The sequence below is a fragment of the Ascaphus truei genome, chromosome 19 (genome assembly GCF_040206685.1).
Source record: "Ascaphus truei isolate aAscTru1 chromosome 19, aAscTru1.hap1, whole genome shotgun sequence".
NCBI classification, from domain to species: Eukaryota; Metazoa; Chordata; class Amphibia; order Anura; family Ascaphidae; genus Ascaphus; species Ascaphus truei.
Genome location: NC_134501.1, coordinates 15229334 through 15243001, shown reverse-complemented (window position 1 = coordinate 15243001; position 13668 = coordinate 15229334). Strand labels below are relative to the sequence as shown.

At 42.8% G+C, this 13668-nt stretch overlaps 1 protein-coding gene across 2 annotated transcripts in view; it reads left to right on the top strand.

Moving 5' to 3' along the window:
• Window positions 1-13668, top strand: part of CMIP (c-Maf inducing protein) — a 125511-nt gene that overhangs the window by 96618 nt on the left and 15225 nt on the right. For both annotated transcript variants that reach the window (XM_075576720.1, XM_075576719.1), the window contains exons 10-12: window positions 2051-2404; window positions 11060-11125; window positions 12824-12850. In XM_075576720.1, the coding sequence (XP_075432835.1) occupies window positions 2051-2404; window positions 11060-11125; window positions 12824-12850 (447 nt within the window). The remainder of the gene's footprint in view (window positions 1-2050; window positions 2405-11059; window positions 11126-12823; window positions 12851-13668) is intronic.

Sequence of the window (13668 nt, the reverse complement as noted above, 5' to 3'; positions counted from 1 at the left end):
TCCTATTAAATTCTATTTGCTTAGTCCTTTGAAGTCCCTAGTGCTTTTTAATGGGCCGTTCTTTTTGTCTTGGTTCCTGGTTGCTTCTGCCGGCTGCAGTTCAGTAAACATTTACTAGTTTGTCATTTTTAGGGGATTTTTTAATGTTCATTTTTACTTTCAACAGTTACAACATTTTTCATACATTATTTATTTTAAGTGAAGGAAATGTGTATATTGCTTGATAATCATAATACAGGTGTGAAGAGGTTACTATGACGTCAATGTTTGGCTAATAGAAGGATTAGTCTAAGCCGCTGAGATTGTTCACTAATCTTGTTTTATGGATGGCATAAAAAGTGCACTTTGCACATCACATGGTCCTTGTCCATTTATCACTGCTAACACACCATTGTCTTTCCCACGGGCTAACTGCAATGGTATTCTTAACATTAATGTAGAGCACATATGTGTAATACTATAAGTAGATAGGCAATGTTTGCTTTTATCTTGAATTCTGTATATATGTGGGTGTCTGCGACATTCTCTCTCCCTGTACCTCCCACACCATGTGTGTGTGTGTGTGTATATATATATATATTATTTTTTACGGTACACAAGTAAGTCATGGTGAGTGATAAAGTGACACAAATCCCTCCGGTCAGCTTACAGCAATGATAAAGAACAATTATGAGCAAGTTCACAATATGAGGCACATCCACAAGATTGCCTTACCCATAATCGCCCAGCGTACTGAGCTTCCACTGCAGCAAAGGATTCTGGGTAATGGCTTGCAAATGAGCACTCGCAGTGTGTCACTTTTTGGTTCCTATCCACTTTAACCTTGATCCCCGGGCTTTGCTGTAAAAGCTGTGTTACAACGGCAGACATAAGCTTATAGGGATCCATGTTAAAGTGGATAGGAAGCAAAAAAGTGACAATGTGCGAGTGCTCATTTGCATGTCATTACCCAGAATCCTTTGTTGCAGTGGAAGCACGGTATGATGAGTGATTATGAGGTAAAGCAGGTTTGTAGATGTGTCTCAGACATGTGAACTTGCTCATAAGTGTTCCTTGTCATTGCTATATATTTATACACATAGTATATATGAATGCTAATAGTGTATCACTGCAAGTGCAAACTAGCTACAGATATAAGTATTATTTTGTAATTATGTTGATGCCTTAGATGTAGAGGATGTACGACTGCAGAGGAAGTTGGGCAAATGGGTGATACTGGTATGTAGGCTACTGAAAGACTTCCTTAGGGACGTAGGTTGTCAGCTTAGATTGGAAGATTTGGTAGATACGGTGACTGCACAGTAACTTACCCCATGCTCCTATAACCCGTTTGCTCCACAAGTCTTAGGGAGCCGTTGATTATCTTGCACCTTGGTGCAGTACTGACTATTTGGTAGTGATTCATTGGACAGCTGTAGCCTTCAGTGATCGTTAATGTCCATTGGAAACTCGTGTCAAAAATGATAAAATTGGCCAATATTTGCAGATCTGTGAAACACACTGATTTGGAGCCAGTAGCACTGATTTGGAGCCTGTAGCACTGATTTGGAGCCAGTAGCACTGATTTGGAGCCAGTAGCACTGATTTGGAGCCACTGTTTTGGAGCCAGTAGAACTGTTTTGGAGCCAGTAGAACTGATTTGTAGCATCATTGCTCCAGTACACTTCAGTGGAGTATCAGTGAGAGAAGTCAGAACCCCCCAAAGCCCACTGATTTTGGCTCTTGTAGGTTAGACTCTGTGTTGGACACAAACATTGTTCGTTGGTTTTTTTAGAAGCACACTGCATGTTGGATCCCTTTATAACTGCTATATGTGGGACAAACATGTTATTTTATAGAACAACAAGAAACGATGACATTATTAGCACTGGGAGTGGATAGATGTTTTCTTCCCCATCTACATTATTGTAATCTGAATTATTGATTGTAGTTTAGAGATTTAGATGAATTCTTCTTTACTTTGGGTTTTCTGTAGAAAGTGAAATGCAGGCGCTATAACAGCATCCAGTTCTCCTTACAATGTATCAATGTGGTTTCTGCTCTTTTAAAGCCGGGACAATTCTCCAAGCCTGAAGGAAATCCGAAACGGCTGCCAGCAGCAGTGCGACCGTAAACCCAATATCCCCCTGCGGCTCCTTCACACGAACCCCGACTTTGTTTCCCAAGAGGTCACGTCAGCCGAGTCCCGGCACAAATCCGTTATCGTCACATCCAACGAGATCCACGTGGAGGTGGAACGCAACAACACGGCCAACCAGAAGCTGAAGGCAAACATTGGCAATGACAGTGAGCCCAACCTGATTGACTGCCTGCTCATCAGCCCAGCCTGCAGCACCATGAGCATCGAGCTGAGTCCACAGGCAGAGCGAATTCTGGGATGCTATGTGGAAATACTTAAGATGTTGTAAGTAGCCCTTTGCAAACATCCTGCAGTCCAAGTGCATAGTGCAGCAGCGTACACTGACCGTAAAGCCAACACACACAGCCATGTAACATGCCCTGCACTGTGCCAGCCATGTAACACGCCCTGCACTGTGCCAGCTGTGTAACACGCCCTACACTGTGCCAGCCATGTAACATGCCCTGCACTGTGCCAGCCGTGTAACACGCCCTGCACTGTGCCAGCCATGTAACATGCCCTGCACTGTACCAGCCATGTAACACGCCCTGCACTGTGCCAGCTGTGTAACACGCCCTACACTGTGCCAGCCATGTAACACGCCCTGCACTGTGCCAGCCGTGTAACACGCCCTGCACTGTGCCAGCCATGTAACACGCCCTGCACTGTGCCAGCCATTTAACACACCCTGCACTGTGCCAGCCATGTAACACGCCCTGCACTGTGCCAGTCATGTAACACGCCCTGCACTGTGCCAGCCATGTAACATGCCCTGCACTGTGCCAGCCATTTAACACACCCTGCACTGTGCCAGCCGTGTAACACGCCCTGCACTGTGCCAGTCATGTAACACGCCCTGCACTGTGCCAGCCATTTAACACGCCCTGCACTGTGCCAGCCATGTAACACGCCCTGCACTGTGCCAGCAATGTAACATGACACCCTGCACTGTGCCAGCCATGTAACAAGCCCTGCACTGTGCCAGCCGTGTAACACGCCCTGCACTGTGCCAGCCATGTAACACGCCCTGCACTGTGCCAGCCATGTAACACGCCCTGCACTGTGCCAGCTATTTAACATGCCCTGCACTGTACCAGCCGTGTAACACGCTTTGCACTGTGCCAGCCGTGTAACATGCCCTGCACTGTACCAGCCGTGTAACATGCCCTGCACTGTACCAGCCGTGTAACATGCCCTGCACTGTGCCAGCCATGTAACACGCCCTGCACTGTGCCAGCCATGTAACACGCCCTACACTGTTCTACTAATACTATTTTAGTGTTAACATTGTATTGTTTTTCATGAAAATAACACGTAAGTGAACATGCATAAAAAAATGATCCAAACAACAAAAAACTAACAACAACAAAAACCAAACACTATTTTGGGAAAAATCATTATACCTCCAGAAAACATTGTTCAGTTAACCCCGCAAGCAACGAAGAGGTGAATTAAAAATGAAATGGGTTAAATCTGAGTATCCCATGACCCGCATTATACTGTATAATGCACACTGCGGCCCAGCAGCAGGAATTCCGCAACTCCTGTATCCAGCGCAGCGTTATCAACGGAATCTTTTGTTTTTTTTCAAGTCATTATAGAATAAATAAAGTATGTGATCAGGATACAAAAAAAGTCAAATTGATAATAAAAAGTATGTGTATTGTGTGTGTGTGTGTGTGTGTGTGTGTGTGTGTGTGTGTGTGTGTGTATATATATTGTCTGTATATGTATATATATTGTCTGTGTATGTATATATATTGTCTGTGTATATATATATATATATATATATTTATATATATATATATATATATATATACACAGACAGTGAATCCCAGCACTTCTCCACCGAGCCACCAACAAATGGGAAAATAAATATTCACAGTGAAAACTAAATCTGTAAAACAAAGGAGACTTTTGGTTACATAATTTGATCAAATAATGATAAGCCTGCTAACCACACCAAGGTAAGTCTCAGTAGCAGGTCCCTATGCTAAATGTATACTAATGTAAAATAGTGGTGCCCACTAGAAGCGTGCTGCTAAGGACTTAATTCGGCCCAACATAAAATGTAAACAAATATATACTGTATATATATATATATATATATATTCACAGCGCTTCTCCGTGTAGGGAGCATGCAGCTAGTGAAAACATTGGTCTTACATTTGTAATCCAAGCGCTTCTCACTGCTACTGAGACTTACCTTGGTGTGGTTAGCAGGCTTAGCATTATTTGATCAAATTATGTAACCAAAAGTCTCCTTTGTTTTACAGACTTAGTTTACACTGTGAATATTTATTTTCCCATTTGTTGGATGCTCGGTGGAGAAGCGCTGGGATTCACTGTCTGTGTATACACACACACACACACACACACACACACACACACACACACACACACACACACACACACACAGTGGAGAAGCGCTGGGATTCACTGTCTGTTTTACACAAATGTAAGGCCAATGTTTTCAATAGCTGCATGCTCCCTACACGGAGAAGCGCTGTGAATATATATTTATATATATATTTGTTTACAATATATATATATATATATACTTACACATATGTTGTAGCTCTTAAACATCTGTGTGAAGTTAGTATGCATGTAGAAGCCATAAATCATGCGATGGGGTCTGCAGGAAAAGCATCTGGTGTTGCTCGTACACTAAAAATAGTTCAGCAAAGATGAAAAGAGAGAGGATGTTACATGTGGACGTGTGTGTATGTACGTGTGTGTGTGTGTGTACGTATATATGTGTGTACGTGTGTGTGTACATATGTGTGTGTACACGTACGTATCTGTTTGAACCAATGTAGGGGTGTACGTGTGTGTGTACACGTGTGTGTGTGAACCTATGTGTGTACGTGGTACGTGTACACTGAGCCAAAATCATTCTCTGGAGGGATGAGGACATCTCCGGCTTTGCATCTATAAAACCAGAAAAACCTCAATAGTGAGGGGTTTTTTTCCGTGCTATAAACCAATTTAATTGGGTTATTCCTACACGGCTTCTTTTAAGGCCTTCACTGCTAGAGAGCTTTGCAAAGCAGTGAAGGGTTAAATAATCTAGCTTCTTAACCACCTACCTAAAAGCACACAGCGCCCCTGAGAAACTCCTAACAGGAATAACGTAAGTTGTGTTCGGGTCCATTTTGCAGCGTAGAGATGTATAGCAGTGAACTCGTGCAATAGTGCAATAGTGACAGGTATATGCACCCAACCTCGCCCTAGCGCCTGGATCTGTGTGGCTCTGCGAGGGTTAAAAATAATAGCCTAAAATAAACGTGATAATGAATGCGCTTTTTAATTAGCGAGGGTGTGGAAGGGAACTGTGACCAAAGAGAAACATTTCCTGTCTGACTAAACCTTCTCGTGCCGGAAATGGGGCTTCATTTAAACCCCTTCACTGGCACAGGGCCCCACCGTGATTATGCTCCTGTAAGTGCAGGCGGGAGATACATCTCAGGATTTCATATCGCCGGCCGCGTCAAGAACATTGAGAATAAACCTGCCGGCTATCTGCAGGAGCCCCCCATCATCCCCGTGTCTCCAGAAAATGGGTATACAAAATGGCGACTGGATTACTGTCACACAGGAGACACGGAGGCCGTTGTCATTGATAGGGTAGCTAAAGAGGTAGTGGTCCCGGGCTTCTTCCTGCTCGAGACCATAATTGCAGCAGGTCTGAGTAATCGTGTTGTAAGGAATGTGTCACTAGTTCTACCTCTGCCTGGAGAGCGTGACACAGAGTGACACAGCAGAGCGGGGAGGGCACAGCACGTACAGGCATCCGTTCCATGACTCCATGTTTCATTAACACTGGAACTCCTCGTCTCAGCAGCGATCCCTAATTGAGAAATGTTAGCATTGGTTTCATCATTCCTCTGACGTCCTTCATTCATTTTATAAGGCTGACAACACCCCGCCATTAGCTGGAGTGCCCTGCACACCCACACTTTGATTGGGCAGCCATAACTTTGAGGTCATACGCATTTAACCCATTCTGTGCCACAGGAGCTGTGCTACGTGAGCTGATATTCTGCTTTAGGGCATGGCGGTCTTCCTTATTAGGGCGGTTTAACCACTTCGCTGCCAGAGAGAACTCCAAATTGGGCTTCTCCGGCAGCAAAAAAAGAGTTAAAAATCTAAACACGAACTGAACAAGGCTTACCTGGCAGAAGTCTGTGCTTTCAAACTTCCTTCTTATATCTTTTTATACAGAGCGTGTGCAGAGATACTCCCCATCATTATATAGTGCAGAATGTTTCTTTCATGAATCATAGTTTGCCAAGTCTCCCCTTACTCTTAGTGAGAAAGTCCAATTAGATCTCCTGTCAACGTAAGCGTGGGAGGATATAGATTCTGCCAATAGCATGAGCTGGAAGTGTACTGAGATACTCAGCACCATTAGACAGTGCAGCTCGTTCATTCGACGTGATAAAGACGGTGCTGACACTCGGTTGTTTGATATTAGTCATTTGTAGGAATTCTGATGCTATAAGATACAACTGGACGTACAGGGCAGAGACTAAGCAAGTCCATACTTTGTTTTGCTGCTGTGACAGTGCCACCCACCCTTGGAAGTTTGTGATCCAAAGGCCTCACTGCCTTGATCTCCTATGCTGTGTCTGTCTGTGTGGCTTGAGCAGGGGCTACTAGGATATTTAGGGGGGTTCTGGTGTAAGCTCATATTAGATGTTATGCCTGAGAAAGTCACCACAGGGACTGCTCAGAAAACAGACACAGCGGATGAAGTCCGATTTACTTTTAGAATGTTTTATTCAAATATTAAGGAGGTTTTCTTAGCAAAGTCTCCTGGCTGCAAAACTGGGACAATGTTGGAGATTTCGGCTGGAGGGGCGCCTCGGTGTGTATAGCATTCACCCCATAACCTCGTGCGCTTACCGTTGCAGATCGTGCTGGCAACTAACAGGTTAAAGTTGAAAGAGCCATTTAAATCCTAATCACCCTGAGATCGGGTTCTGAGGGAGCAGAGAAATTGGAGTATTTGGCCCTGTTATTCCATTTCTCGGCGTTAATAGGATTAGCAGAGCTGCCCTCTTATGAAATAAGCGAGTATTTGACGCCCCAGATTCCTGGCAGTGAGGAGGCAGGGGGATAATCGGGTACGGTTCCCATATTGGGATTATGCCTCATTGCAGGCCCCCCAGGGCAGTGAAGGGGTTAACACAACTATAAAAAGGCAATACTTTACCAGAACAGATGTGTCTCTTATGGGATACCCCGTTAATATCCGGCGTTCATTCCTATCCCAGTAAGCCAGAGATAACACGATGCATGTGCCCCTATATCAGTGGTGAGCAAAGTAATATTATTTGAGCCCCTATAAAGGGCCCACCCATTACCCGTGCGGCTTAATGTCACTCTGATTCAGCAGCTCAGTGAGCGGGCAGACGCCACGGCAGTAGCATGCTCACCCTCTACTAGGGAGAGCGGGTTCCTGGGGAGTGCAACAGTTGGAGATCCAGGATGAAGCCCCTTGCAGGCGCAGTCAGAACCCCAAGAAACCTGTCTGTTCCCAACCAATGTATTTATTTATAACATGTGTTACCTGGAAGTAATACAGTGAGAGTTACCTCTCATTCTCAAGTATGTCCTGGACACAGAGTTCTGATGACAAATAATATATGGTTACAAATACAGTTACATAAGTGAACAGGGTATACATTATATACAAGACATTGCATGCACAGTTAGAGATAATATATAGGCAACCAACGTACTATGTAGAAGAAGCCTTACCTGAGGAGAGCATTGTGGGAAATTGACGCATGTAGAGGTGATAGTTAGAGGTACAGAGGTCTTTGCACTTATTACAAAGACACATAATGTACACTCTAAGGCCCGGGTCCCCGCTGGCTACTGCAGCGCCCGCTGTGGCGGATGCTGCAGGGACAAGAAGCGCCCCACAATGGGGCCAGGCCCGCGACAGAAACTCCTGCTCTCAAGAAATTTGAGATCAGCAGTCGCGACGGAGCGCTAAGCCAAGCCCCCCTGGCGGTTCAGCCAATGAGGGCAAACCTGCCGGGTGACGTCACGGCCGGGCCCCCGTCACGCCCCCCCCCTCCCCCTCGCAGACGTGCGTGCAGCGCAGGCAGCGGGGCCGCAGCCTAACACAGGAGCGAGGCTGTGTTTAAATGGAGCTGTAAATGTACGCATAATAAAGTCGTGGTATTCTGGGTATGTAAATTAAAAAGTACTGGTGTTTGCCAGACCAGTTGATTGCGGGATAATATATATATATATATTTTTTTTTTTTAGAAAACAGCATTTCCATTTAAAATAAATAGGCTGTTTTCTCAGAAAATAAGGGAACCTCAGCTTCTCGAAATCAGGAAGGTTCGGAACGGAAATTGCACAATTTCACGGGTCTTACTCTCACATCTTCTAACAAATAGGGAAACGTCGTCAGGAGGGGGACAGAACAGTGTTATGCATCTGAAAACCACCGATATAAGTACAGGGTGTTCCATGTATCTCTTACAGGATTAAAACGTTACTGGAATTAATAGGCCACCTTTTCTTGTTTCATGCAACATGAATGAAAATTGCATTTCATGTTGCATTTCCTTGTCCTGAACATGGTATTAAGCACTATTGAGTATTACTAAAAACTTTCACATTTTCTAAAACACACGAAATGCCTTGAAAATATAATGGTGATTTCCTTCTGTTGTGTCAAATATAAAAACTTGGCTAATACAAGACAGCTTCATATATATAATAATGACAATTATACAGAAGTGGATTGTACAATAATGGCGAGTATTACAATATTCTCCGGTCAGGCTGTTTTCGGCCAAAGATCCCTATTGACTCCTGGTCTCAGTACAGCTGGTTTGATATACTGTATATTAAATTAGCTCCTTCGTGTCACAGTTAATTCCGCACCTTAACCCCTTCGGTGCCAACCCCCTGCAAGGCGTTTCAGACCTCTGGGGCTGAATGGGAATTAAATCATTTGTAATGGTTTTAAAACGAGTTCTGCTGCCTGATAACTACAAGATATTCTCATTAAACTGGTTATTGTGTTATGTTCAGTTCACATGACTCCAGAGAGGGGCTTTTACGCTCTAAAAATACATTTTAAAAAAAAGTCCTGCAATGTGACAAAGATTATAACATTAAGCCTCAGAAAGGGCATACACTTTTCATGCTCCCGTGGAAAAGAATTTTGCATGGGCTAAGCTAAGATACGTTGATTTGCTATCACCAAGGCTTTGAAAATATCTCTGTGCTAAAAGTTCACTTTCCATCTGCTTGCAATTCACTAGGACACAAGAGGTGAGCAGTGCGGGTCGGTGAGACACAGCATTGTGTAACATGGGGAGCGGCTTTGTGATACCTTTTAATAAACCAAGCGGAGAAGTCTTCATAGAGAAAATGATGATGCAGAGAGATTTCCACAGGACTATTTTTCACGGGTCGTGTCCTAGTACAAATAATGTACAGTGTGAAACTCTGTGCATTGTAATTAAATAAAACGCTTATATTGGTTCATTAACAAGTAGCACAACCTTCCCATCTTTCATACACTTAAGGGTGTCCTGAAAACTCATCCCCCTGATAGCTCAGTCCTCCAGCAAAGGCACCTTCAAAGGATATTCTCCCAACTGAAGAAGGAGCTTTATGGAGACTTGTTATCACTATTGTATTGTATGTCTTTATTTATATAGCGCCATTAATGTACATAGCGCTTCACAGTAATAATACACGGGGTAATCAAATAAATAACAGATAATATAAATAACAGGTCATGGGAATAAGTGCTTCAGACATAAAAGTAACATTAAGGAAGAGGAGTCCCTGCTCCGAGGAGCTTACAATCTAATTATTGTGACAGACACATTGCTCATCTGTTGCTACATTGCTTTGTGGCCGGTAGGAATTGGGAAAAACAGATTGCCATTTACAGACATCTAAAAGAAAACACTTGTATATTTCTGCACATTGCATACATGTGTAAATATATACAGTATATAACATTGTGTAGAAATGTATTTTCGTTGCTGTTTAATCCCTCGGCAGGCGAGGAAATGTTTCGTAACATAAGACTACATTTTTTGTTCTGGGTCAATTTTCCATTGCATCCAGAAGTTGTATAAAATTCATCATGTACAGCGCGTCTCACTTTGCATCAATGTATCAAGATTTGAGACAGATTTACTACGTTGTGCTAATCCCTAATGAATAAATAAATGTCGCCTTTCAACTCACATTTATCTAGATTACTGTGTCTTGGATAGTTCTTTGTAGAAATATAATGAAAAGGGTTAAAGTAATACTCTGCCAGCCGTCTTTCCTTCACTCCACTACTATAGATGCTTCTGTGTGCTTCCTTTGAAAATCCTCCTAGCATTTAAAGTAACAATACTACTCCCCCCCCCCTTTTTTTTTTTAAATGTAAAGCTTGTGACAATGTATCATTCTACATTCTTACCTAAACTGGCAATCGTTTGGTGCTCCTGTTATAAACCTGTAAAAATTCTGATTTGTGTGCCTAACATAATGGCCGCCTTTCAGTTTCAATCAATCCTTCTATCAGTGTAACTCGGCAGCTATAATGTATCCTTATATTACTACGGTAACATTATATATTGTTACAGTTTGCAGCTCAAACTGCTGGGAACATTTGCAACAAATTGTCACAAATAGGAGTGTGTTGCAAAGTTCTTGCACTGCTTGGGGAGGTGGGGTAAAACCTGGGGTAAAAGGTTTCATAAGAAACACTCCAAAAAGCTGCATTCCACTAACTAATAGGGGAACTGCCTTTCCCGGAGTGTTCAATTTTGGGAGGAATCAAAGATATGCACAAACAAGATGGGGGATAGGTGGCGATTCCAGGGGGTAATGTAGATAACCAAGATCTCACAAGGTGCAATTCTGGTGCTAATAACAATACTTATCTTGTAGGTCAGACTACGATGATTGGAGACCAGCCCTGGCCAGCTTACTGCAGCCCATCCCCTTCCCCAAAGAGTAAGTTCACGGGAGAGTTTTTCCAGAGCTTTTCTTATGTTCATGTAATTGCCATCATCATCCTGCAGGGGCAGCACCCGAAAACGGTGAGAGAAAAGGGCAACTGAACAAACAAAGGGGTCTTTTAAAGATGACTACGTGCACCACAGCTCCTATGATGCTTAAAATCCTATCATTGGCAGCTCACCCACGTGGTGAACAGAGATTTCGGACATCAGTGATACACCCACCTCTGTGGATAATGTTAAATCATTTCTGTCAGGGTGGTGAGGAGTTTTGTACAATTTTGATTGGAAATTGATACTAGTGGTATAGATACTTATACGGAGAAAGTAGTGGAGTTAGAGAAACAATTACTTGATTATGGTTATAATATGTATTTATTTCTTCCTTTGCAACAATGTTCTTCCACGTGTAGTGTATATTAAACCCCTGGGTTTATTTGACACCATAGCAGACAGTATTGCTTAATTCTTGGGGTGTATAACATTCATTAGCTTTGTTTGATGCACAGATCCGGGGCCATTTAAGACATAAATAGTGGGCCATATATATCACTATCACACAGCGGACACAACATGTTATACATCAATGGGCTTTGCAACAACTTTGCTCCATTCATGTAGTAAGTCATACATTTGTGGCATGGTCGTGGGAACGGTTTGCTCAATATTATAATGATATAAAACAACCGCAATTTTCAGTTCTCTTTGCTGCAAATAAATCAAATGTAAGAAGCAAGATGAACAAGTTTCAAACATTTGCTGCAGGTGCGAATGGAGAAAACATGTTTCTGGTGATACATAATCAGCACTAACCAGGCTTAGCTAATGAAGTTGAAAGTTGACATTGGGATGTTTTGATGAAAGAGGAGCTGCATTGTCACCTTAGGAATAGCTACAGTCCACAAGGAATTGGGTAATGAGTGCTTGTGTTCAGAGAATGCACACCGCAGAGGATACATATTACCAGCTGTAATTGTACAATTTACCAATGTGCCGTACCCAAGAGACCCGGTGACTTAACACAGAGAGTTCAGCTCCCGTGCAACTCGATCAGGTGTACAAGTTAGAGTCAATAAAAACAGACTGGCGTCATTTGGCCAAATCGGTCTTTTAGCAACACATCAGGGAGAGCTTTATTCCAGTGCCATGATGCAACACACTTTGCAGAGTGACCCTTAATTGCTCCTCATATGTGTCACACTCATTAGAGGAGATGCTACCGTGGTTTAATTAGGCCACTTGGGTTCTTTGAGAAAACAAAATGAAGTCACGTAGAACAAAGTGTATACATACGTGGCCAGAAGCCTGTTTTAAGATTTGAATTAAAGGTGCAGAACTTGTTTGGGAGCCTCAAGAAAAATAGTATAAATTCAATGATCTTTTGATTTTGAGACTGGATGCTCCAAAGCAATATTTAGGCTCCCCAAAAAGAACGAGTGCTGGCTCCTTCTGCTTACCCCTCTTCCATGTAATCCCATTCAAACACCAATACATATAAAAAATACCTACTAAAGGGAATTACTGTGGGATAGCAAACTTTGCTGATGGGATTGTGCAGATGTTTGTCACGGTTCCCTGCGTGTATGGGTTAATGCCCTGAAACAAGTCCACTTGGGTTCCTTATCAAACTGCTTGTGTCCACGTGTTATTGATTTGTGATTTTAATGCATACTCTCTATATTGTTTGTTACAGAGCACTTGCCCACGAAACGTTCACGAAGTAAGTGTTACAGTAAGATCATGTTCCAACGGTTAACAGTGCATGCTTTTGCTAACCCCTTTGCTGCCAGAAAGACAAAGCACTATGGGAAAGATGACAAGTTATGTGTATCAGTGTCTGGGAGCTGATTCAGAACTAGCACAGCAATCAGAACTGATATCTTACAATGAAGACCTGAACAGATGGCTCAATTCTGAAGAAGATATTAGTTCATACAGTAGCAGATATCATCAGCGGTAAAATAATCTAGTATTCTCCAAGACCAGTAGTACAACTCAGCATTGTTGTATTTGACACCACATCATGAATATAGATTTATGTCAATAAAGAGTGCTACTGAGCGTGGCAAATGTATACAACAAAAGACAGGGGTGCCCAATGCTACATCCAATTGACAAAACATATATGGTAATAAGTATAAAGTTTAAATACTTCAATAATAATAATAATTACTTGGTTATTTAGTTAAACCCTTTGGCCAAAGCGTCGTAAGCCTGCACACCAAACGTCAATGTATAACCAAAAATGCAGGTCCTACACTACACTGTGAACCCTTCCCTTTACCTCTGTATGGGGGGAAAGAACCATAGTAGGTCCTGTTCTTAATCAATTTCAGACTGGTAACAGTTGTATGGAGGTAGGTGGCACCTCCCCCCAGAGCTCACTCCTCCTCACCTTTTTAACTTGGGAGGACTTTTCACTTTGCTGCAAGAACAGGACCTACTACGGTTCTTTCCCCCCATACAGAGGTAAAGGGAAGGGTTCACAGTATAGTGTAGGACCTGCATTTTTGGTTATACATTGACGTTTGGTATGCA